Raw genomic sequence first — 27,100 nt, forward strand, 5'->3', positions numbered from 1 at the left:
GTTGACTATGGAAGGCCTAGAAAGATGAGAAAGATGGAGAATCTCTGTCTTAGAGTGGGTGAAGCCACTATGGAAAGAGTCCCTCCTTTTTTCTTAGACCAAAATAAATAAATAAATAAATAACCAAGAGAAATGCAAATACATTAATTCATTAAATGAACAATGTCATAAGAAAAGCTAAATAATCTGACCTACCCATCTAGGAGGGCGATGACATTCTTCCTCGGCCGCCCAATATTAGGGCCATATAAGCTGGCTCTGGAATAAATCCGGATGGGCTGCAACAGGCTTTTCAGCTGGATGTAATCCTTTCCCAACTGGCTGCCATTTACTGCCCGGCCATGCATGGTCCGATAGTTATTTGGCTCTAGATTAAAAGCAGACATGTAAGTCAGAATGAGAAGTGTAAGGTTCTGCCAACACTTTCCTGTCCACAGATCTCTCTGCCTTTTTCTTAATAGTATGAAAAAAAAAAAAACAATAAAAAAGTGGGTGTGAATTATTTTAACTTAAAGAACCACCCAAACAAAAAAAGGTCAAGTTAGCTTGCTGTTCCATTCATTTTCAAACTAATTTTCACAAAAAGATAACCTAATCAACACCGGAGACCATACAGATTTTCAGGTGCTACTTCATAACGAATGGTATACTGGATTGAATAGTGTCCCCCAAAATTTATGTCTACCAGAATCTCAGAATGTGAGCTCATTTGGAAACAGGATCTCTGAAGATATAATTAGTTATGATAAGGTCATACTAGATTACAGTGGGTCCTAAATCCAATGACTTCTGTCTTTATAAGAGAAAGGAGAAGGAAGTTCAGATACACAGACACAGAGAGAAGAATGCCACGTGACAACAAAGATTGGAGAGATGTTGCTAGGCTAAGCATTGCTGGCAGCCACCGGAAGCTAGGAAAGAGGCATGGAATAGATTCTCTCTCAAAACTCCCAGAAGAAACCAATACTGTTGATGCTCTGGTTTCAGATTTTTGGCCTCCTAAAATATCAGAGAAGCAATTTTTGTTGTTTTAAGCCACGAAATTTGTGATAATTTGTTATGGCAAGCCTAGAAAACTAATACACATGGTAAGAAGTGAAATCTTCATAAAGATGTTCACTGCCAAAAAGTCAGAAAAAATATTAATATTCATTAATAACAAAGTAGCTAATTGAAGTAATTTTGAGCAAAGCCTCCTCTTTCAGCTTCCATTACCTTGGTAGTTCTAAAAGGGGAGAAAATTTCCCTGAAACGAGCAGCTCCACAGCTGGAGGAGGCTAATTTGATTTGGAATGGTGTGCATACCCCAGGAAAGGCCAACATCTCAGCTGGCTTGAGACTATGATACTGGCAGGTACAAGAAATAAACCTGTAGACTTGCAAGAAATATAATAGGAGATTTTGGGCTGAGACGATGGGGTTTTCTAGATAGACATCATGTCATCTGCAAACAGGGACAATTTGACTTCCTCTTTTCCTAATTGAATGCCCTTTACTTCCTTCTCCTGCCTGATTGCCCTGGCCAGAACTTCTAACACTATGTTGAATAGGAGTGGTGAGAGAGGGCATCCCTGTCTTGTGCCAGTTTTCAAAGGGAATGCTTCCAGTCTTTGCCCATTCAGTATGATATTGGCTGTGGGTTTGTCATAGATAGCTCTTATTATTTTGAGATATGTCCCATCAATACCTAATTTATTGAGAGTTTTTAGCATGAAGGTGGTTGAATTTTGTCAAAGGCCTTTTCTGCATCTATTGAGATAATCATGTGGTTTTTGTCTTTGGTTCTGTTTATACGCTGGATTACATTTACTGATTTTTGTATGTTGAACCAGCGTTGCATCCCAGGGATGAAGCCCACTTGATCATGGTGGATAAGCTTTTTGATGTGTTGCTGAATTCGGTTTGCCAGTATCTTATTGAGGATTTTTGCATCAATGTTCATCAAGGACATTGGTCTAGAATTCTCTTTTTTTGTCGTGTCTCTGCCAGGCTTTGGTATCAGGATGATGCTGGCCTCATAAAATGAGTTACGGAGGATTCCCTCTTTTTCTATTGATTGGAATAGTTTCAGAAGGAATGGTACCAGCTCCTCCTTGTACTGCTGGTAGAATTTGGCTGTGAATCCATCTGGTCCTGGACATTTTTTGATTGGTAAGCTCTTAAGTATTGCCTCAATTTCAGAGCCTGTTATTGGTCTGTTCAGAGATTCAACTTCTTCCTGGTTTAGTCTTGGCAGAGTGTATGTGTCGAGGAATTTACCCATTACTTCTAGATTTTCTAGTTTATTTGCGTAGAGGTGTTTATAGTATTCTCTGATGATAGTTTGTATGTCTGTGGGATCGGTGGTGATATCCCCTTTGTCATTTTTTATTGCGTCTATTTGATTCTTCTCTCTTTTCTTCTTTATTAGTCTTGCTAGCGGTCTATCAATTTTGTTGATCTTTTCAAAAAACCAGCTCCTGGATTCACTGATTTTTTGAAGGGTTTTTTGTGTCTCTATTTCCTTCAGTTCTGCTTTGATCTTAGTTATTTCTTGCCTTTGGCTAGCTTTTGAATGTGTTTGCTCTTGCTTCTCTAGTTCTTTTAATTGGGATGTTAGGGTGTCAATTTTAGATCTTTCCTGCTTTCTCTTGTGGGCATTTAGTGCTATAAATTTCCCTCTACACACTGCTTTGAATGTGTCCCAGAGATTCTGGTATGTTGTGTCTTTGTTCTCGTTGGGTTCAAAGAACATCTTTATTTCTGCCTTCATTTCGTTATGTACCCAGTAGTCATTCAGGAGCAGGTTGTTCAGTTTCCATGTAGTTGAGCGGTTTTGAGTGAGTTTCTTAATCCTGAGTTCTAGTTTGATTGCACTGTGGTCTGAGAGACAGTTTGTTATAATTTCTGTTCTTTTACATTTGCTGAGGAGTGTTTTACTTCCAAATATGTGGTCAATTTTGGAATAGGTGTGGTGTGGTGCTGAAAAGAATGTATATTCTGTTGATTTGGGGTGCAGAGTTCTGTAGATGTCTATTAGGTCCACTTGGTGCAGAGCTGAGTTCAATTCCTGGATATCCTTGTTAACTTTCTGTCTTCGTTGATCTGTCTAATGTTGACAGTGGGTTGTTAAAGTCTCCCATTATTATTGTGTGGGAGTCTAAGTCTCTTTGTAGGTCACTAAGGACTTGCTTTATGAATCTGGGTGCTCCTGTATTGGGTGCATATATATTTAGGATAGTTAGCTCTTCTTGTTGAATTGATCCCTTTACCATTATGTAATGGCCTTCTTTGTCTCTTTTGATCTTTGTTGGTTTAAAGTCTGTTTTATCTGAGACTAGGATTGCAAACCCTCAGGACACAAAATCAATGTGCAAAAATCACAAGCATTCTTATACACCAATAACAGACAGAGAGCCAAATCATGAGTGAACTCCCATTCACAATTGCTTCAAAGAGAATAAAATACCTAGGAATCCAACTTACAAGGGATGTGAAGGACCTCTTCAAGGAGAACTACAAACCACTGCTCAATGAAATAAAAGAGGATACAAACAAATGGAAGAACATTCCATGCTCATGGGTAGGAAGAATGAATATCGTGAAAATGGCCATATTGCCCAAGGTCATTTATAGATTCAATACCATCCCCATCAAACTACCAATGACTTTCTTCACAGAATTGGAAAAAATTGCTTTAAAGTTCATATGGAACCAAAAAAGAGCCCACATTGCCAAGTCAATCCTAAGCCAAAAGAACAAAGCTGGAGGCATCATGCTACCTGACTTCAAACTATACTACTAGGCTACAGTAACCAAAACAGCAGGGTACTGGTACCAAAACAGAGATATAGACCAATGGAACAGAACAGAGCCCTCAGAAATAATGCTGCATATCTTCAACCATCTGATCTTTGACAAACCTGACAAAAACAAGGAATGGGGAAAGGATTCCCTATTTAATAAATGGTGCTGGGAAAACTGGCTAGCCTTATGTAGAAAGCTGAAACTGAATCCCTTCCTTACACCTTACACAAAAATTAATTCAAGATGGATTAAAGACTTAAATGTTAGACCTAAAACCATCAAAACCCTAGAAGAAAACCTAGGCAATGCCATTCAGGACATAGGCATGGGCAAGGACTTCATGTCTAAAACACCAAAAGCAATGGCAACAAAAGACAAAATTGACAAATGGGATCTAATTAAACTCAAGAGCTTCTGCACAGCAAAAGAAACCACCGTCAGAGTGAACAGGCAACCTACAAAATGGGAGAAAATTTTTGCAACCTACTCATGTGACAAAGGGCTAATATCCAGAATCTACAATGAACTCAAACAAATTTACAAGAAAAAATCAAACAACCCCACCAAAAAGTGGGCAAAGGATATGAACAGACACTTCTCAAAAGAAGACATTTATGCAGCCAAAAAACACATGAAAAAATGCTCACCATCACTGGCCATCAGAGAAATGCAAATCAAAATCACAATGAGATACCATCTCTCACCAGTTAGAATGGCAATCATTAAAAATCAGGAAACAACAGGTGCAGGAGAGGATGTGGAGAAACAGGAACACTTTTACACCGTTGGTGGGACTGTAAACTAGTTCAAGCATTGTGGAAGTTGGTGTGGCAATTCCTCAGGGATCTAGAACTAGAAACACCATTTGACCCAGCCATCCCATTACTGGGTATATACCCAAAGCATTATAAATCATGCTGCTATAAGGACACATGCACACGTATGTTTATTGTGGCACTATTCACAATAGCAAAGACTTGGAACCCACCCAAATGTCCAACAATGATAGAGTGGATTAAGAAAATGTGGCACATATACACCATGCAATACTATGCAGCCATAAAAAATGATGAGTTCATGTCCTTTGTAGGGACATGGATGAAGCTGGAAACCATCATTCTCAGTAAACTATCGCAAGGACAAAAAACCAAACGCCGCATGTTCTCACTCATAGGTGGGAATTGAACAATGAGAACACATGGACACAGGAAGGGGAACATCACACACCGGGGACTGTTGTGGGGTAGGGGGAGGGGGGAGGGATAGCATTAGGAGATATACCTAATGCTAAATGACGAGTTAATGGGTGCAGCACACCAACATGGCATATGTATACATATGTAAAAAACCTGCACATTGTGCACATGTATTCTAAAACTTAAAGTATAATAATAATAAAAAAAGAAATATAATAGGAAAATTTGGGGAATAAGGCAGCCACAGTGAACCTTGACAATCTCACACATACTCCCTATAATCTAGAAGGCTAAATATGCTTAGGAGGGACTACAGGATAGAAGTGTGGATAGTAGGAAGATTCCTAGCTATCCACACATTTCCAGATAAGTGTGAAACCTAGGACACTTATAAAGGAAACATCAGATGCCATGACTGAGAGTAAAATCCCAGTTAGACTTGTAAAAGACCTAAATTTTTAATGTGTTTCCCAACCAACACAGACATGCACTGGCAAAAGGTGGAAGGCTTACTGGCTCAAGGGAATTAAGCAAAACCTCTGATCAATCTTCAGCTCACCATTAAGCTATGTTGACTCAAGTGCAACCCCCAGGAGACTTGTCTTAACAATTAAAAAATGATTAAGAAATAAAAAAACTTAAGAGATATCAGTAGCTACATGACTCAAGGGAGACAGACTCTATAGAGTTAGTCCAGGACCTATGGTATGGAAGTACAGAATTCAGAGTTGGTCCAGTATATTATCTAAAATATGTAGTTTTCAACAAAAAAGCTATTATACATGAAAAAAATAGAAAAGTTTGACTCATACCAGCAAAAAACATAGAAACTGCCTCTATATTAGGGGGCCTAAATATTAGACTTGGCAGACAAAGACTTATAAATATGTTCAAGAACTAAAGACAGTCTGGGCACAGTGGCTCATGCCTGTAATCCCAGCACTTTGGGAGGCCAAGGCAGATGGATCACTTGAGGTCAGGATTTTAAGACCAGCCTGGCCAACACAGTGAAACCCTGTCTCTACTAAAAATATGAAAATTAGCTGGGCATGGTGGTATGCGCCCATAGTCCCAGATACTTGGCTTGGGAAGCTGAGGCAGGAGAATTGCTTGAATCTGGGAGGCGGAGGTTGCAGTGAGCCAAGATTGCACCATTGCACTCTAGCCTAGGTGACAGAGTGAGACACTGTCTCAAAAAAACAAAAAACAATAACAACAAAAAAAAAACAAACTAAAAATAATAAAGAGCTAAAGGAAAGTATAATGTTAATGTGTCATCAAATAGAAATATACATAAAGAAAAAGAAATTATAAAAAAGAGTCAAAGAAAATTATTGAACTTAAATGACTAATCTCATACAGGAGAACACAATGAGATTAACAGCTGAGTTTTTATCAGAAAAAAATGGAGGCCAGAAGATGGTAGGATGATATATTCAAAATGCTGAAAGAAAACAAAACAAAACTGATAACCAAGAATTCCATATGCAGCAAACTATCCTTGAAAACTGCATGCAAAGTTAAACATTCTGAGAAAAACAGAGAGAAGAGATTTTGTTGTGAGCAAATATGCCTTATAAGAAATAAAAAAGGAAGTCATTCAGATTGGAATAAAATGATACCAGATGGTAACTCAAAATCACACAAAGAAATAAAAGACATAAATAAAGGTAATTACATGAATAACTGTAAAAAATATTCATTACTCTTTTCTTCTCTTAACTGATTTAAAAGACAGTGCATAAAACAAAAATACACAACTCTATTGTTGGGCTTATAAAATATAAAGATATAATATTTAGAATAATAATAGCACAAAGGACTGGGGAATGAAACTGTACTGAAGCAAGTTTCTGTATTAAACTAGAATTAAGGGCTAGGCATGGTGGCTCACAGCTGTAATCCTAGCACTTTGGGAGGCCGAGGTGGGTGGATCACCTGAGGTCAGGAGTTTGAGACCAGCCTGGCCAACATGGTGAAACCCTGTCTCTACTAAAAATACAAAAATTACCCGTGTGTGGTGCTGGGTACCTGTAATCCCAGCTACTCAGGAGGTTGAGGCAGGAGAATCGCTTGAACCTGGGAGGCAGAGGTTGCAGTAAGCCAAGATCACACCATTGCACTCCAGCCTGAGTGACATAGTGAGACTCTGTCTCAAAACAAACAAACGAACAAACCTAGAATTAAGTTAGTATTATTTGAAAATAGATTGTGATGAGTTAAGATGTATTGTGATAAGAAACTACTAAGAAAATAACAAAACAGGGTGGGTGTGGTGGCTCATGCCTGTAATCCCAGCACTTTGCTAGGCTGAGGTGGGAGGATTGCTTGAGCCTAGGTGTTCAAGACCATCCTAGGCAACACAGTGAAACCCCATGTCTACGAAAAATTTTAAAAATTAGCTGGGTGTAGTGGCATGCACCTGCAGTCCCAGCTACTCAGGAGGCTAAGGTGGGAGAATCGCTTGAGCCCAAGAGGTTGAGGCTACAGTTGGCTGTAGTCGTACCACTGCACTCTAGCCTGGGCAACAGAGCAGGGCCTTGTATGAAACAAAAGAAAAGAAAAGAACAAAACAATGAAAACAGTACCTTAGACAATATTTCTTTTACATAAAAAGGCATGAAAAGTGAGACAGAGGAACAAAAATGCCACGAGATAAATGGAAAACAGCAAGATGGCACATGTAAAGTCAATTATATCAACAATCTCAAATAATGGAAATGGATTAAATACTCCAATTAAAAGCAGAAATTATCAGACTGAATAAAAAATAGATCCTAATACAAGACATATTTCAGATTCAAAAATACAAACAGATTGAAGGTAAAAATTTTTTTTAAAAGGTAGACTATGTAGGCTGCAGCATGGTGGCTCACACCTGTAATCTCAGCACTTTGGGAGGCCAAGATGGGTAGGTCACGTGGTCAGGAGATCAAGACCATCCTGGCTAACACAGTGAAACCCCATTTCTGCTAAAAACACAAAAAATTAGCCGGGCGTGGTGGCGGGCGCCTGTAATCCCAGCTACTTGGGAGGCTGAGGCAGGAGAATGGCGTGAACCTGATAGGTGGAGTTTGCGGTGAGCCGAGATCACGCCATTGCACTCCAGCCTGGGTGACAGAGCGAGACTCTGTCTCAAAAAATAAATAAATTAATTAATTAATTTAAAAAGGTAGTCTATATAAACAGTAACCATAAGAGAGCAGAAATAACTATACTAATATCAGAAAAAATAGATTTTAAGATAAAAACATTACTAGAGATAATATGAGGCATTTTATAATGATAAAAGGCATTTTATAATGAGAAGAAAGGTCTCAACATCAGGAAGATATAACAATTAGAAACATATATATACCTAACACCACCATCAAAATACATTAAACAATAATTGAAGAGAGAAATAGAAAATTCAAGAACAATGGAAGGAGACTTCAACACTACATTCTTAATAATAGATGAAATGACTGGATAAAAAAATCAGCAAGAATATAGAAGACTTGACTGGCACTATCAGCTAACTTTACCTAATTGCCATCTACAGAATATTCCACCCAACAACAGCAGGATACATATTCTTTTCTAGTACATAGAGAACATCCTTCAGGACAGATCATATTGTAAGACATAAAACAAATCTCATAAATTTAAAAGTATTAAAATCATACAATGGATGTGCTTTAATCACAATAGAATTAAACTGGAATTCAACAAAAATTGAGAAATCCCCAAATATTTGAAAATTTAACAAATAATCCATTGATCAAAGAAGAAATCACAAGGAAATAAACAAAATTAAAGTGGAATAAAAATGAAAATAAAATACATAAAAAGATATGGGATGCAGCTTAAGCAATGCTTTAGGGGGAAATTTATAGCCTTAGGCGCCTATATTAGAAATGAACAAAGATCTCAAATCAATAACCTAAGTTTCCTCCTTAAGAAAGGAAAAAAAGAACGGAAAACTACACCAGAGCAAAACAAAGGAATGAGATAATAAAAATTAGAGTAGATATCAGTGATATTTTTAAAATAGAGAAAATACAGGGAAAGCAAAAGTTGGTTATTTGAAAAGACCACAAAACCGATATACCTTTAGTTAGACTGACCACCAAAAAAAGAGAGAGAGAAGTCACAGATTACCAAAAGGGAACACCACTAAACAATCTCACAGTAATTAAGTTGATAAGGAACTACTATGAAAATCTTTGTGCCAATAATTTAGAAAACTTAAATAAAATGGTAAATTTTTTTTAAAAATGCAGAAATTATTAAAACTGACTAAATAAGACACAGAAAATCTATATAGACACATAACAACAACGAAAACCCATTGAGGTAGTAATTAAAAATCTTTCCACAAAGAAAGCCCAGATCCGTATGGATTAGTTGGTGAATTCTATTAAATATTTAAATAAGAAACACCAATGCTTTACAAACTCAGAAAATGGAGGAAGAGGGAACACTTTTCAACTTATGTTATGAGGCCAATATTGCCCTGACACCAAAGCCAGTCAAAGACATCACTAGAGGCTGGGTGCGGTGGCTCACGCCTATAATCCCAACACTTTGGGAGGCTGAGGCAGGTGGATCATTTGAGGTCAGAAGTTCAAGACCCACCTGGCCAACATGGTGAAACCCCGTCTCTACTAAAAATACAAAAATTAGCCAGGCATTAGAGGTGCACACCTGTAATCCCAGCTACTCAGGAGGCTGAGGCAGGAGAATCGCTTGAGTCTGGGAGGTGGAGTGAGACGAGATTGTGCCACTGCACTCCAGTCTGGGTGACAGAGTGAGACCCTTTCTCAAAAACAACAACAACAACAACAACAAAACAAAGACATCACAAGAAAACTACAGACAAATATTCCTCATAACATAGATGTAAAATCCCCAACAAAATATTTACAAAGTAAGTCCAGCAACATATGAAAAGTATTATACACTATGACCAAGTGGGATTTATGCCAAGAACGCAAGGTTGATTTAATATTAAAGCCTTTTAACTAATGTAAAATACCATTGTAATAGAACAAAAGACCAAAACTAAATTATCATCTCAATAGCTGCAACAACAGCACCAAAACTCATCTGACAAAATGCAACACCCATTCCTGATAAATATTCCCAACAAACTGAATAGAAGGGAACTTTCTCAACTTGATAAAGCGTATCTAAGAAAAACCTAGACCTAACATCATACTTAATGGTGAAATATGGACTGTGTGCCCCTAAGACTAAGGAGAAGACAAGGATGTCTGCTCTTGCCACTTAAGAGTCAACATTCGTACTAGAGATTCTAGCCAGTGCAGTCAGGCAAGGGAGAGAAATAAAAAGCATCCAAATTGGAAAGAAAGAAGCAAAACTGTTATTATTCTCAGACAATATGATCCTACATACAGAAAATCCTAAGGAATCCACACACAGGAGGGGAAAAAATACAAAATCTAAAGAATAAATTCAGCAAGGTTGGAGGGGATACAATATCAATTTATAAAATCAATTATATTTCTAAGTACTATTGATACACAATCCAAAAGTGAAATTATAAAAATACTTCCATTCCCAATTGCATCAAAAAGAATAGTATACTTAAGAACAAGTATTTAACAAAAGAAGTACAAAACTTATACACTGAAAACTACAAAACATTGCTGAGATAAATTAAAAATTAAATAAATGGGGAGATAATCTAAGCTAGTGATAGGAAGATTTTGTATTGTTAAGATGGCAATTCTCCCTAAATTGATCTATAGATTCAATGCTATCCCATTAAAATTCCAGGAGGCTTTGATGAAGAAATTAACAAGCTAATCCCAAATTTTACATGGAAATGCAAACACCCAGGATAGCCAAATTAATTTTGAAAAAAAAAAGGAACAAAGTTGGAGGATTTACATTTCCAAATTCTAGCACTCACTGTAAAGCTATTGTAATTAAGACAATGTAGTCCTAGCATAAGGAAAGACATACAGATCAGCGGAACAGAATTAAGAGTATAGAAACAAAACTATTTATGGTCAATTGATTTTTTTTTTTACAAAGGTGCCAAGATAAGTAAATGGGGAAAAAATGGTCTTTTTAATAAATGGTACTGGGAATCTCTATATCCACATGCAAAAAGACTAATTTATAGCCTTACTTCACAACGTTCACAAAAATTAACTCCTAATAGATTTAGGGCCAAATGTAAGAGCTAAAACAATGAAACTTTTAGAAGAAAATATAGGAAAAAACTCCTTGTTATCTTGGATTAAGCAAAGATTATAGCACCAAAAGCATAATCCATAAAGTAAAACCTCATAAATTGAACTTTATCAAAATTCAAAGCTTTTAGACTAAAAGATGCCATCAAGTTACAAAAGATGAAGTAAAAAAATTATTTGCAAATCATATACTTGAATTTTTTTAAAAAATACGTGTATCCAGAATATATAAAGAACTGTTACAATTCAATAATAAAATAACCCACTTAAAAGAGCAAAAGCTTTGGGCTGATATTTCACAAATTAAGAAGTAGAAATGGCTAGTAAGTACATGAAAAGGTGCCCAACAACATTAGTCACTAGGGAAGAGCAACTGTTTTCAGGTCCTTCTATTTAATATCTATCTCTTCTATAAGGATGTAGGCAGTTATATTCATCTGTTATTTACTATTGTGTGTGTATGTGTGTGACACAGGGTCTTGCTCTGTTACCCAGGCTGGAGTGCAGTGGTGCGACCTTGGCTCACTGCAACCTTGAGTTCCTGGGCTCAAGTGATCCTCCCACCTCAGCCACCTGAGTAGCTGAGACCACGGGTGCACGCCAGCATATTCTGCTTATTTTTTGTATTTTTTTGTAGAGATGGGGTTTCATTATGTTTCCAAGGCTGGTCTTAAACTCCTGAGCTCAAACAATCTGCCCACCTTGGCCTCTCAAAGTGCTGGGATTACAGGCATTAGCCACCATGACTGGCCTGTTATTTACCATTGTATCTCTCTAACCTAGTGAAGAAAGCCAAGAAATCTAAACATAATTTAAAAAGTAATAACCATAGGGTAGTAGAAAACGTACTTCACTTTCTATTAGATTTCCCAAGTTCCTGACATAGATTTGGTACTTACTGCTGCCTTTAGCAAATCACGTCACCTCTTTGAATGTGTTTCTTCACTTGTTTAATACTTTATCAGGCACTTTATTTAGTATTTTGAGGTCCAAATAGAAGAGTCTATTTGGAAGTGCTACATAAACTAAATACTATGCAAATATAGGATGACAATATTGCTGATAATTACAAATATAAACCTCTAAGAGAGTAACACTAAGTCTTTGTAATCAACCGGTGGCAAGAAATAGGCATTTTATACCCTTTAAAATGAAAGATAAACACGTTATTCTTTTTAAATAGCTTCATTGAGATATAAAACACATACAATTCACCAATTTCATGTGTATAATTCAATGGTTTTTAGTATTTTCACACAGTTGTGCAACCATCACAACACATTTTAGAACATTTTAATAATCCCAGAAAAAACTCTGTGCCTTTTAGCAGTCACCCCTCACTCCTCATGGGCTCCCCAGCCCTAAGCAAACACTAATCTACTTTCCGTCTCTGTAGGTTTGTCTATTCTGGACATTTCATATAAGGGGAATTATACAATGTGTTGTCTTTTGTGACTGGATTCTTTCATTCAGCATAATCTTCTCAAGGTTCATCCATTTGTAGAATGTATCAGTACTTCATTCCATTTTGCAGCACATAGTATTTCTTTGTATGTATTTGTCACGTTTCATTTATCAAGTCATCAATTGATGGTCATTTAGGTTGTTTCCACTTTTTTTGCTATTAAAAGTAATTCTGTTATTAACATTCATGTAGAAGTTTTTGTATGGATGTATGTTTTCATTTCTCTTGGATATATATCTAGAAGTGGAATTGTTGGGTTACTTGGTAATTTTATGTTTAACTTTTTGAGGAACTACTGGACTATTTTCCAAAGTGGCTGTACCATTTGACATTCCCACCAGCAGTGTGTGAAGGTTTCAGTTTCTCCACAACCTTGTCAACATTTGTTACTTTACTTTTCCTTTTTAAAATTTGGCCATCCTAGTAAGTGTGAAGTGGTATTTAATTGTGGTTTTGATTTGCTTTTCCATGATGGCTAATGATGTTGAGCATCTTTTTATGTACTTGCTTGTCATTTGTATATCCTCTTTGGAGACACGAAATATTTTGTCCAAAATATTCTTTTAACTGCTTCTTGTGTTGTCCTTAATATGAGTGAAACAAGACAGCAAATGATATTCATATTTCCAAGAAGTAGGTCTTCATCATGACTCACACTTTTTTTAATTGATAAACTTTATTTTTATTTTTAGAGCAATTTTAGGTTTACAGAAAATTGAGCAGACAGTACAAAGAGTACCCATATAATTTGTCCCTTACACACACACACACACACACACACACAAACACACACAATTTCCCATTATTATCTTGCCTTGGTCTGATACAGTTGTTACAAATGATAAACTAATATTGACACATCATTATTAACTGAAATCCATAGTCTACATTTGGGTTTACTCTTCGTGTTATACAGTTGTGTGAGTTTTGAAAGGTGCAAAATGTCATGTATCCACCATTACAGTACCATACCTCTTTTTCTTTATAAATTACCCAGTCTTGGATATATCTCTATCAGCAGCAAGAAAAGGGACTAATGCAGTAAATTGGTACCGGGTAGTGGGCCACTGCCATAAAGATACCCGAAATGCGAAAGCAAGTTTGAAACTGGGCAACAGGCAGAGGTTGGAATAGTTTGAAGGGCTCAGAAGAAGACAGGAAAATGTGTGAAAGTTTGGAACTTCCTAGAGACTTGTTGAATGGCTTTGACCAAAATGCTGATAATAATACGGACAATGAAATCCAGGCTGAGGACCAGGTATGGTGGCTCATGCTTATAATCCCAACACTTTGGGAGGTTGAGACAGGTGGATTACTTGAGGTCAGGAGTTCAAGACCAGCCTAGCCAACATGGTGAAACTCCCTCACTACTAAGAATACAAAAAATTAGCTGGGCATGGTGGCACACACCTGTAATCCCAGGTACGTAGGAGGCTGAGGCAGGAGAATAGCTTTAATCCAGGAGGCAGAGGTTGCAGTGAGCTGAGATCATGCCACTGCACTCCAGCCTGGGTGACAGAGTGATACTCCATCTCAAAAAGACAAAGAAGGAAATCATCCAAGCTGAGATGGTCTCAGATGGAGATGAGGAACTTGTTGAGAACTGTAGTAAAGGTGAATCTTGTTATGTTTTAACAAAGAGGCTGGTGGTATTTTGCCCCTGCCCTAGAGATATGTGGAATTTTGAACTTGAGGGGGATGATTTAGGGTATCCGGTGGAAGAAATTTTTTTTCTTTTTGAGATGGAATTTCACTTTTATTGCCCATGCTAGAGCGCAATGGTACAATGACACAATCTTGGCTCACTGCAACCTCCGCCTCCCAGGTTCAAATGATTCTCCTGCCTCAGCTTCCCAAGTAGCTGGGATTACAGGCATGCATCACCATGCCCAGCTAATTGTGCATTTTTAGTAGAGATGGAGTTTCACTGTGTTGGTCAGGCTGGTCTCAAACTCCTGACCCCAGGTGACCCACCCACTTTGGCCTCCCAAAGTGCTGGGATAACAGGCCTGAGCCACCATGCCCAGCTAAGAAATTTCTAAACAGTAAAGCATTCAGGATATGACTTGGGTGCTGTTAAAAACACTCAGTCTTAAAAGGCAAACTGCAGCCTGATGATGTGATAGAAAAGAAAAACCCATTTTCTGAGGAGAAATTCAAGTCTGCTGTAGAAATTTGTATAAGTAACAAGGAGCCAAATGTTAATCGCCAAGACAAAGGGAAGAATGTCTCCAGGGCATGTCAGAGACCTAAACAGCAGTTCCTCCCATCACTGGCCAGGAGGCCTAGGAGGAAAAAATGGTTTTGTGGGCTGGGCCCAGGGCCTCCCTTCTCTGTGCAGCCTAGGGGCTTGGTGCCACTCTAGCCATGGCTAAAAGGGGCAAAGGTACAGCTCAGGCAGTGGCTCCAGAAGGTGCAAGCCCCAAGCCTTGGCAGCTTCCACATGGTATTGAGCCTGCAGGTGCACAGAAGTCAAGAATTGAGGTTTGGGAGCCTCTGCCTAGATTTCAGAGGATGTATGGAAATGCCTGTATATCCAGGCAAAAGTTTGCTACAGGGGTGAAGCCCTCATAAAGAACCTCTGTTAGGGCAGTGTGGAAGGGAGAAGTGGGGTTGAAGCCCCCACAAAGAGTCCCCACTGGGGCACTGCCTAGTAGAGCCATGAGAAGAGGGCCACCACCCTTTAGACCTCAGAAAAGCTCCAGAGACTCAATGCCAACCCATGAAGGCAGCCAGGAATGGGGCTGTACTCTGTAAAGCCACAGGGGCAGAACTGCCCAAGACCACGGGAAGCCACCTTTTGCATTGGTGTGACCTGGATGTGAGATATGGAGTCAAAGGAGATCATTTGGGAGCTTTACGATTTGACTGCCCTGCTTGATTTCAGACTTGCATGTGGCCATTAGCCCCTTTATTTTGGCTAATTTCTCCCATTTGGAACAGCTGTATTTATCCAATGCCTGTTCTACCATTTATCTAGGAAGCAACTAACTTGCTTTTGATTTTACAGGCTCATAGGCAGAAGGGAATTGCCTTGTCTCAGATGAGACCTTGGACTGTGTACTTTTGAGTTAATGCTGAAATGAGTTAAGACTTTGGGGTACTGTTGGGAAGGCATGATTGGTTTTTAAATGTGAGGACATGAGATTTGGGAGGAGCCAGGGGTAGAATGATATGGTTTGGTTTGGCTGTGTCCCCACTCAAATCTCATCTTAATTGTAGCTTCCATAATTCCCATGTGTTGTGGGAGGGACCCAGTGGGAGATAATTGAATCATGGGGTCAGTTTCCCCCATACTGTTCTCACGGTAGTGAATAAGTCTCGCAAGAGCTGAGGATTTTATAAGGGGTTTCCCCTTTTGCTTGGTTTTTTTTATTCGGTTCTGGCTGCTGCCATTTATGACATGCCTTTCACCTTCTGCCATGATTGTGAGGCCACCCCAGTCACATGGAACTGTAAGTGCTTTAAACTCTTTTTCTTTATAAATTACCTAGTCTCAAGTATGTCTTTATCAGCAGCATGAAAATGGACTTTATACAGCAGCTGTCCCACAAATGTGTTCTGTAACTATCTAACTGTGACAGTAACCAGAATTTTAGTGAGAGAACATGATTCTCCACCATGATAATGAACTCCAAGAACCAATGTAACTCAAACTTCACTCACTTCCCTTAATAATCAAAGGATAATTAACTTAAGTGCTTAAAAATGTAAGCTATGAATTTATGAATACATTTGTGCATTAATTTATACTTTTATTATATATTATTTGTTGGTTTAACAATTTTCCTGATTCAGTTCTTCACTTCTTTCAAACTATAAGAGATTCCTCCAGTTCTAGCATATAAGAGTTTAATAGTTTTAAGTTTATCCTAACTTTACCTTTAGATAATAAACTCCTGGAGACTAGAATTTCTTTGTTCTGTATATTCACTCTGTGTCATAGTATGTTATGCCAAGCTATAAAGTAGTGGCCAGAGAAGGAATTCAAGGATTCCTCCAACACCCATTTCACACTTGGCATATTTTGCAGGTGCTTCACACATACATAGTTAATGCAAGAATGACTAAATACCATGAGAGTATGTTTCTGGATAAGAGTCTGTGGGGAAAGAATTGAGAAGATGAAGGTTGAAGGAGAGAAGCAGACAGGAAGAGAAAACTGAGAAAGGAAGCAGGTAAAAAGACTATATGGTTTCTTGTTTTTTTCTTCCTCCTCCTCTTTTCCCCTCCTCTCCTTCCCTATCAAAACTCTATGTTCTGAAAATACAGTTTTCTAAAGCTCTTAGCTGTGACCTACCCTCATAAATAATTGACAATATGTGTGAAGACTGTGACTGAATCTTATGTTTGGCTTTCACCTGTTATATACACATAAAAATACAGGACCAAAATACATAAATGCACATTTATATATTATACGTAAAGGAACATAAATACAATTCCCTGGCAAGATGGCCAAATAGGAACAGCTCTGCTCTGCAGCTCCCAGCAAGACCAACACAGAAGGCAGGTGATTTCTGCATTTCCAACTGAGGTACCCAGTTCATCTCATTGGGACTGGTTAGACAGTGGGTGCAGCCCAGGGAGGGTGAGCAGAAGCAGGGTGGGGCATCACCTCACCCAGGAAGTGCAAGGGGTCAGAGAACTCCCTCCCCTAGCCAAGAGAAGCCATGAGGGACTATGCTGTGATGGATAGTGCTTGCTGGCCCAGATACGACACTTTTCCCATGGTCTTCACAACCCACAAACCAGGAGATTCCCTTGGGTGCCTACACCACCAGGGCCCTGGGTTTCAGGCACAAAACCGGGCAGCCATTTGGGCAGACAGTGAGCTAGCTGCAGGAGTTTTTTTTTGTACCCCAGTGGCACCTGGAATGCCAGTGAGACAGAACTGTTCACTCCCCTGGAAAGGGGGCTGAAGCCAAGGAGCCAAGCAGTCTTGCTCAGCAGATCCCACACCCACAGAGAACAGCAAGCTAAGATCCACTGCTTGAAATTCTCACTGCCAGCCCAGCAGTCTGAAGTCAACCTGGGATGCTTGAGCTTGGTTGGGGAAGGGACGTCCACCATTACTGAGGCTTGAGTAGGTGGTTTTCCCTCACAGTGTAAAGAAAGCCGCCGGGAAGTTCAAACGGGGTGGAGCCCACCACAGCACAGCAAAACCATTGTAGCCAGACAGCCTTTCTAGATTCCTCCTCTCTAGGCAGGGCAGCTTTGAAAGCAAGGCAGTAGCCCCAGTCAGGGGCTTTTAGATCAAACTCCCGTCTCCCTGGGACAGAGCACCTGGGGATAGGGGCAGCTGTGGGCGCAGCATCAGCAGACTTAAATGTCCCTGCCTGCCGGCTCTGAAGAGAGCAGTGGATCTCCCAGAACAGTGATCGAGCTCTGCTAAGGGACAGACTGCCTCCTCAAGTGGGTCCCTGACCCCAGTGCCTCCTGATGGGGAGACACCTCCCAGAAGGGGTCGACAGACACCTCATACAGGAGAGCTCCGACTGGCATCTGGCGGGTGCCCCTCTGGGATGAAGCTTCCAGAGGAAGGAGCAGGCAGCAATCTTTGCTATTCTGCAGCCTCCTCTGGTGATGCCCAGGCAAACAGAGTCTGGAGTGGGTCTTCAGCAAACTCCAGCAGACCTGTAGAAGAGGAGCCTGACTGTTAGAAGGAAAACTAACAAACAGAAAGCAATAGTATCTACATCAACAAAAAGGACAACCATGCAAAAGCTCCATCCGAAGGCCACCAACAGCAAAGACCAAAGATAGATAAATCCAAGAAGATGAGGAAAAACCAGCACAAAAGGCTGAAAATTCCAAAAACCAGAATGCCTCTTCTCCTCCAAAGGATCACAACTCCTTGCCAGCAAGGGAACAAAACTGGACAGAGAATGAGTTTGATGAATTGACAGAAGTAGGCTTCAGAAGGTGGGTATTAAGAAGCTCCTCCAAGCTAAAGGAGCATGTTCTAACCCAATGCAAGGAAGCTAAGAACCTTGATAAAAGGTTAGAGGAATTGCTAACTAGAATAATCAGTTTAGAGAAGAATATAAATGACACAATAGAGCTGAAAAACACAGCACAAGAACTTTGTGAAGCATACACAAGTGTCAATAGCTGAATCGATCAAGCGGAAGAAAGAATATTGGAGATTGAATATCAACTTAATGAAATAAAGCATGAAGACAAGATTAAGGAAAAAGCATGAAAAGAAACAAACAAAGTCTGCAAGAAATATGAGACTATGTGAAAAGACCAAACCTACGTTTGATGATGTACCCTAAAGTGATGGGGAGAATGGAACCAAGTTGGAAAACACACTTCAGGATATTATCCAGGGGAACGTCTCCAACATAGCAAGACAGGCCAACATTCAAATTCAGGAAATACAGAGACCACCACAAAGATACTTCTTGAGAAGAGCAACCCCAAGACACATAATCATAAGATTCACCAAGGTTGAAATGAAGGAAAAAATGTTAAGGGTACCCAGAGAGAAAGGTCGAGTTACCCACAAAGGGAAGCTCATCAGACTAACAGCAGATGTCTCTGCAGAAACCCTACAAGCCAGAAGACAGTGGGGGCAAACATTCAACATTCTTAAAGAAAAAAATTTTCAACCCAGAATTTCATATCCAGCCAAGCATCATAAGTGAAGGAGAGATAGAATCCTTTACAGACAAGCAAACACTGAGGGATTTTGTCACCACCAAGCCTGCCTTACAAGAGCTCCTGAAGGAAGCATTTAATATGGAAAGGAAAAACTGGTACCAGCCACTGCAAAAACATATCAAAATGTAAAGACCAATGACACTACGAAGAAACTGCATCAACTAATGGGCAAAACAACCAGCTAGCATCATAAGGACAGGATCAAATTCACACATAACAATATTAACCTTAAATGTAAATGGGCTAAATGCCCCAATTAAAAGACACATGCTTGCAAATTGGATAGAGTCAAGACCCATTGGTGTGCTGTATTCAGGAGACCCATCTCATGTGCAGAGATATACATAGGCTCAAAATAAAGGGATGGAGGAATATTTACCAAGCAAATGGAAAGCAAAAAAAAAAAAAAAAAAAAAGGGGGGGGGGGTTGCAATCCTAGTCTCTGATAAAACAGAGTTTAAATAAACAAATATCAAAAAAAGACAAAGAAGGGCATTACATAATGGTAAAGGGATCAATGCAATGAGAAGAGCTAAGTATCCTAAATATATATGCACCCAATACAGGAGCACCCAGATTCATAAAGCAAGTTCTTAGAGACCTACAAAGAGACTTAGACTCCCACACAATAATAGTGGGCAACTTTAACACCCCACTGTCAATACTAGACAGATCAACAAGACAGAAAATTAACAAGGATATTCGGGACTTGAACTCAGCTCTGGACCAAGTGGGCCTAATAGACATCTACAGAACTCTCCACTCCAAATCAACAGAATATACATTCTTCTCAGCACCACATCACACTTATTCTAAAATTGACCACATAATTGGCAGTAAAACACTTCTCAGCAAAAGAATGGAAATAATAATTAATAGATGCAGAAAAGCCCTTTGATAAAATTCAATACCCCTTCATGCTAGAAACACTTAATAAACTAGGTACTGATGGACCATATCTCAAAATAGCTATTTATGACAAACCCACAGCCAATATCATACTAATGGGCAAAAACTGGAAGCATTCCCTTTGAAAACCAGCATAAGACAAGGATGCCCTCTCTCACCACTCCTATTCAGCACAGTATTGGAATTTCTAGCCAGGGCAATCAGTCAAGAGAAAGAAATAAAGCATATTCAAATAGGAAGAGAGGAAGTCAAATTATCTCCATATGCAGATGACATGATGGCATATTTAGAAAACCCCATCATCTCAGCCCCAAAACTCCTTAAGCTGATAGCAACTTCAGCAAAGTCTCAGGATACAAAATCAGAGTGCAAAAATCACAAGCATTCCTATACATCAATAATACACAAACACAGAGCCAAATCATGAGTAAACTCCCATTCACAATTGCTACAAAGAGAAAAAACCACCTAGGAATCCAACTTACAAGGGATGTGAAGGACTTCTTCAAGGAGAACTACAAACCATTGCTCAAGGAAATAAGAGAGGACACAAACAAGTGGAAAAACCTTCCATACTCATGAATAGGAAGAATCAATATGGTGAAAATGACCATACTGCCCAAAGTAATTTATACATTCAATGCTATGCTCATCAAGCTACCATTGACTTTCTTCACAGAAGTAGAAAAAACTACTTTAAATTTCATATTTCATATGGAAACAAAAAAGAGCCCGTATAGTCAAGACAATCTAAGCAAAAAGAACAAAGCTGGAGGCATCACACTACCTGACTTCAAACTATACTACAAGGCTACAGTAACCAAAACAGCATGGTACTGGTACCAAAACAGATATATAGACCAATGGAACAGAACAGAGCCCTCAGAAATAACACCACACATTTACAACCATCTGTTCTTTGATAAACCTGACAAAAACAAGCAATGGGGAAAGGATTCCCTATTTAATAAATGGTGTTGGGATAATTGGCTAGCCATATTCATAAAACTGGACCCCTTACTTATACCTTAAACAAAAATTAACTCAAGATGGATTAAAGAATTAAACATAAGACCTAAAGCCATAAAAACCCTAGAAGAAAACCTAGGCAATACCATTCAGGACAAAGGCATAGGCAAAGACTTCATGACTAAAACACCAAAATCAATTGCAATAAAAGCCAAAATTGACAAATGGGATCTAATTAAACTAAAGAGCTTCTGCACAGCAAAAGAAACTATCATCAGAGTGAACAGGCAACCTACAGAATGAGAGAAAATTTTTGCAATCTATCCATCTGACAAAGGGCTAATATCCAGAATCTACAAAGAACTTAAACAAATTTACAAGAAAAAAAACCCCCATCAAGAAGTGGGTGAAGGATATGAACAGACACTTTTCAAAAGAAGACATTTATGCAGCCAACAAAGATATGAAAAAACGCTCATCATCAGTGGTCATTAGAGAAATGCAAATCAAAACCACAACAAGATACTATTTCATGCCAGTTAGAATTATGATCATTAAAAAGTCAGAAAACAACTGATGCTAGAGAAGACGTGGAGAAATAGGAATGCTTTTACACTGTTGGTGGGAGTGTAAATTAGTTCAACCATTGTGGAAGACAGTGTGGCGATTCCTCAAGGATCTAGAATTAGAAATACCGTTTGACCCAGCAATCCCATTACTGGATATGTACCCAAAGGATTATAAACCATTCTTCTATAAAGACACATGCACACGTATGTTTATTGCAGCACTATTCACAATAGCAAAAACTTGGAACGAACCCAAATGCCCATCAGTGATAGACTAGAAAAAGAGAACGTGGCACATATACACCATGGAATACTATGCAGCCATAAAAAAGAATGAGTTCATGTCCTTTGCAGGGACATGGATGAAGCTGGAAACCATCATTCTCAGCAAACTAACACAGGAACAGAAAATCAAACACTGCATGTTCTCACTTATAAGTGGGAAGTGAATAATGAGAACATATGGGCACAGGGAGGGAAACATCACACACTGTGGTCTGTCATGGGGAGTGGGGTAGGGGAGTGATATCATTAGGACAAATACCTAGTGTAGATGACAGGTTGATGGGTACAGCAAACCACCATGGCACATGTATACCTATATAACAAGCCTGCCCATTCTGCACATGTAAAAAAAAAAAAAGAAGAAAAAAAGAAAAAAAAGTACATAAATACATCATACGTTTATCCACCTAAACTCAGGCTAAAAGCTTAATAAATATTGAGGGAATGCATTAATCAAGCTGTGCTGCCAGAATCATAAGAATCATTATCTCTGACTTTCTAAGGTCAGAAACTTGATTTTACAAAATTACTTAGTAGACAGGCTCCAGAGAACTGAGTCATATAACTAATTCTTATAAAAGAATAACATGTGAATGTATATAGGTCAGGTTATGGGTATGAATATATAATATTGATTCAATAATTAATTATAGTAGCTTTTACTTGCTTATAGAAATGGGCAGATGTATTTGGGAAGCACATTTATAGTTCATAATGTAGTTCAGTGTTCATTCAATTAGAGGTATTACATTATCTTAAGGTAATTTTTGTGATTAAGTATAGCTCTCTAGAGAACAAACACCATTTCCCTGAAATGGAGTTGGACTAGAATTTATATACACTTCCAGAGTTTGAGTCCCAGCTTCAAAATTTCTCCAGTTCTTTCTTACTTTAGATTCACCAATGGTTAATATAAATGTAAAAATCTGTAATCATTACGTTAATCAGTTACAGAGTTTACAATTTATGGACATTTAGGGAAATATTTTATATCCAAAGAAAGTAATTGTAAAAAAGTATGGTGTCAAGAAAGTCATTTTTTTTTGTTTTGCTTTTGATTTTCTTTTCTTTTGTCTTTTTTTTTTTTTTGAGACAGGGTCTCACCATGTCACCCAGGTTCAAGAACAGTAGCATGATCATGGCTCACTGCAGCCTCAACCTCCCAGGCTCAAGTGACCCTCCAGCCTCAGTCTCCCAAGTACCCAGGATCACAGGTGCATGCTACCACGCCCAGCTAATTTTCTAGTTTTTTGTAGAGATGGGGTCTTGCTATGCTGTGGCTGGTCTCAAACTCCTGACCTCAAGAAATCCTCCCATCTTGGCCTCCCAAAGTGCTGGGATTACAGGTGTGAGCAACCATGCCTGGCTGAAGAAAGTCATTCTTTCATATTCTTTAACATCCTAAACTTTCTCATCTTTGCCTCTTGATATTGGGTATATCTTGCTTTTGTGGTCTGTAGCCCACACTATTCACTGCTTTCAAAGAAGAGGAAAAGAGGTAGGTTAGTCACTTAAAGTTTAGCCACTCTAGAAGAAACAATCACAGAAACGTATACTTTGTTTTTTCCAATGCTAGATTTGCTCTAGAGATAAAATACTTGTTAACATGGTGTAGGTATATGGAAAGATGAGTGATAAGAAGACTGACCTGTTCTACTGTCCTTTCCTGAATGTGAATATAATGATTAAATGATTACCTCTGTCCAAAAAGATAAGGTTACAAAGCAGAAATGGCTAGAATATTGGAGAAACATGTCTACCATGAAAATATTTTGAGGGGGAAGAGGCTCAATATACAACACAGAATAGTTTTGAGCAGAATACTGTACATTGGATATCTTAAGAGAGATGATTCTAGTACAAGAAAAACTATCAGTAGTTGTAAAATGAATTAGAGAAACAGCAAAATAAATCTTCAAACAATAAAATGTATTCTTTAGACTCTAAAATGTAGCTTTAATAAATGATTATCATTAATAATCTTTTATTATTTATTAATCATTTATTATGGTTACATAAAAAATAGAAAGGCACTTTAAGGGGAAAACACTAAATCTAGATTTTCTGATGAGATTCATAATGACCTACAGAAATACACATTATTGGCTATTTTTCACTTTATTGAGTTTTTTTTGTTCTTTTCCTATCTATATTCCTATTTTCTTATCAATGACAGTGCCTTTTCTCCTCTTTATAAATAATTCTTTGTTGTTGTTAACCCCTGATGAGGCACTTTAAAAGACAATGATGGGAACCAAATGATGTGTGGTTAAGGTGTCTAAATAACATTTTTTTAAGTGTAATTAGCTCCCTTTCTGAACTATGTAGCACAGTCTGAAGGAAGGAGGTTGATGGGGAGGGGCAAGTTCTTACGTGTCTGGAACAGATATATACAGAAAGATGTATATATTCTCTCCTCCAACCCACCCCCGCCACAAAATCACTCCAATTATGCCAGTTGTAGATTTATTTAATTTAACAAGCTCCCACACTCAGAGATGCCAAAAACCCTAGAATAATTATTCCCATCAATCACTTGTAGGTAAGTTTTAATTGCTTTGGGCATATCTATTATTAGTTGAGATGTTTTACAAACCAATTTTATGTAGGCAGCACAATATTTTTACAAGAAAACCAAACAAAGCCTTTGGGCATGTATTCTCCAGTTCAACAAAAGCCCCACCATTCTTTAGTGTCTGATACTCACCTCTTTTAACCATTATGCCTAATTGGTCTCTCATGGCAGGTGTCATGCCCTGTTTGAAGAATATTTTGCCCTGTTTGGAGAATAAAGCTAAGTTGGGCAGAGCCTGATATTTGAGGAGGGTAAGGTTAGGTGAGTGGTCATGAGTATACAACATAAAATACCAAAAAATGTCAAAAAATATAAATAGAAGATGGGATGGAAAGGGATCAGTAAAAGACTTTACTGACAATGTAATACTTTTGCCTACTTCAAAGCTGATCATATCATTCCTGCTTTTGTTGTCAAATGTATGATACTCAGGCAAGTCTGGAATACGAAAAACTTCAGGCTACCCTAGTTGAGACTCCTACAGTCATGGTATCCTCAGTTTAACTCAATAGGTCTCCATTTGGTCAACTAACTATCCCCAAATTTCCACAGGTAAAGAAGAGAGAAAAGCAGAGAAAGAGGAAAGAAACTGAGGGCTACGTTCCAGTTAGTGGCTACTGGTAGGAAAGTTGGACATTTATTCTTTTCTTCCCTTGCCATCTTATTTTGAGAAATTCAAATTCCAAGATGCAATAAATACACATGGGCACACACACACACTCACACATATAGTGCTCCAAACAAATATGGGTTAGCTAGAGACATATAAGACTGTTAATGAAAATGTTGGAATCAATTTGCATCAGTAATTTTAAGAGAATTCTTGGTTTGTTCGATTCAATTGTTTTGTTCTAAAGTATACCAAAAGGTCTTTAATTTGAGAATCACATATTTTCATATCTATACTATCAATAATTTTAACTATAATCCATATTGACTCAATATTACAGAGTCATGAAATCTACAGAATAACATATGTCACAAATAAATATATATCATTGAGAAAATAGCAAGATTTAGGAAATATTTCTCCAAATTGTGTTCCATGGAGTATTGTTCCATGGAATGAATGATAACTTATGCTACACATACACACACACACATACATACACACACACACACACACACACACACACACACACACTTTAATGATTAAACAGGACTGGCTACATAATTTTCAGGGCCCCATGAAAAATGAAAGTATGAGTCCCCTCGTTAAAACATTATTATCAATTTCAAGATGGTGACTGCAGAGAATGAAACCAAGAATGGGTATCTTCTTTTTTTTTCTTTTCTTTTCTTTTTTTTTTTTTTTTTGAGATGGAGTCTTGCTGTTGCCCAGGCTGGAGTGTAGTGGCATGATCTCAGCTCACTGCAACCTTCGCCTCCTGGGTTCAAGCGATTCTCCTGCCTCAGCCTCCCAAGTAGCTGGGATTATAGGCGGCTGCCACCACGCCTGGCTAATTTTTGTATTTTTAATAGAGTCGGGGTTTCACCATGTTGGCCAGGCTGGTATCAAATTCCTGACCTCGTGATCCGCCTACCTAGGCCTCCCAAAGTGCTGGCATTACAGGCCTGAGCCACCACGCCCAGCCAAGAATGGGTCTCTTCTAAGCATGGGCCCTATGTGACTGCACAGGCTGCACACCCTTGAAACTAGCCTCGGTTAAATTGTTTAAGAAATGCTGGGTTAAAAAATGTCGAACAGATTTCTTTGCAACAAGACTTCTTATAGCCTTTTATATACTAATGTGCACTGTGAACCTTCAGGAGGTTCACATACTGTATAAAGGTCCTCAAATATATTTGACCAAAGCTCTTTTCAATTATTATTTTAGAAGGATCATCTTGTAGGACCAATGTTCCACAGAACACACATTGGAAAAGGCAGCTCAGGCTGTGCAAACAGGTTATAAAATCAATTTGTTAGTCATAAATCACTATATATTTCCCGTTTTGTGGCATTTTCCCCATATTTGGAATGAGGTAACTAGAGATAACTATAGATGCAAATGGTGTGTATTCACTAAATATACTGTCCTTCACTATTTGGTCTTTTACCATTTGGATAGTCAACTCAGTGGCCAAACATCACAAATGTTTTCTGGGCCAGGGTACTAGAGATGGTCTGATTGAGACTGTATCACAAGCCAACTTATTTTTCCCCTTTATTTTGTCAATTCAGAGGAAGTAACATCCTTACTTACCATTACCCAGTTCCCAAGAAATGTTGTACTTTTTGCTGGCGCTGTACTTCAACAGACTCAGGGCACTAGAACTGTTCCAGGAGTTATTGGGATTACGACGCAGTGCATTTAGAGCAAATATCAGGTGGAGTCCAGAGCAATCAGCAAAGTTATAAAGTTTGTCTAGGGACCTGGCTGGGAAGAAGCAGAGAAAGGCTTGTAACTTTCAAAGCAACATTCCAACAAAAGGAAAATAGTAGCTAATATAAAAAGCCTTTCTATGAG

General features: G+C 38.5%; 1 protein-coding gene across 3 annotated transcripts in view; it reads right to left on the reverse strand.

The window, feature by feature from the left end:
* HPSE2 (heparanase 2 (inactive)) overlaps window positions 1–27,100 on the reverse strand; it is a 780,051-nt gene that overhangs the window by 266,696 nt on the left and 486,255 nt on the right. For 2 of the 3 annotated variants that reach the window (XM_003825451.3, XM_055093275.2), the window contains one exon: window positions 196–367. In XM_003825451.3, coding sequence (XP_003825499.1) covers window positions 196–367 — 172 coding nt within the window. Of the gene's footprint in view, window positions 1–195; window positions 368–26,836; window positions 27,011–27,100 lie in introns of all 3 variants that reach the window. The other variant, XM_003825450.3, reaches the window with a different exon arrangement.

This window comes from Pan paniscus, chromosome 8 (genome assembly GCF_029289425.2).
Source record: "Pan paniscus chromosome 8, NHGRI_mPanPan1-v2.0_pri, whole genome shotgun sequence".
NCBI classification, from domain to species: Eukaryota; Metazoa; Chordata; class Mammalia; order Primates; family Hominidae; genus Pan; species Pan paniscus.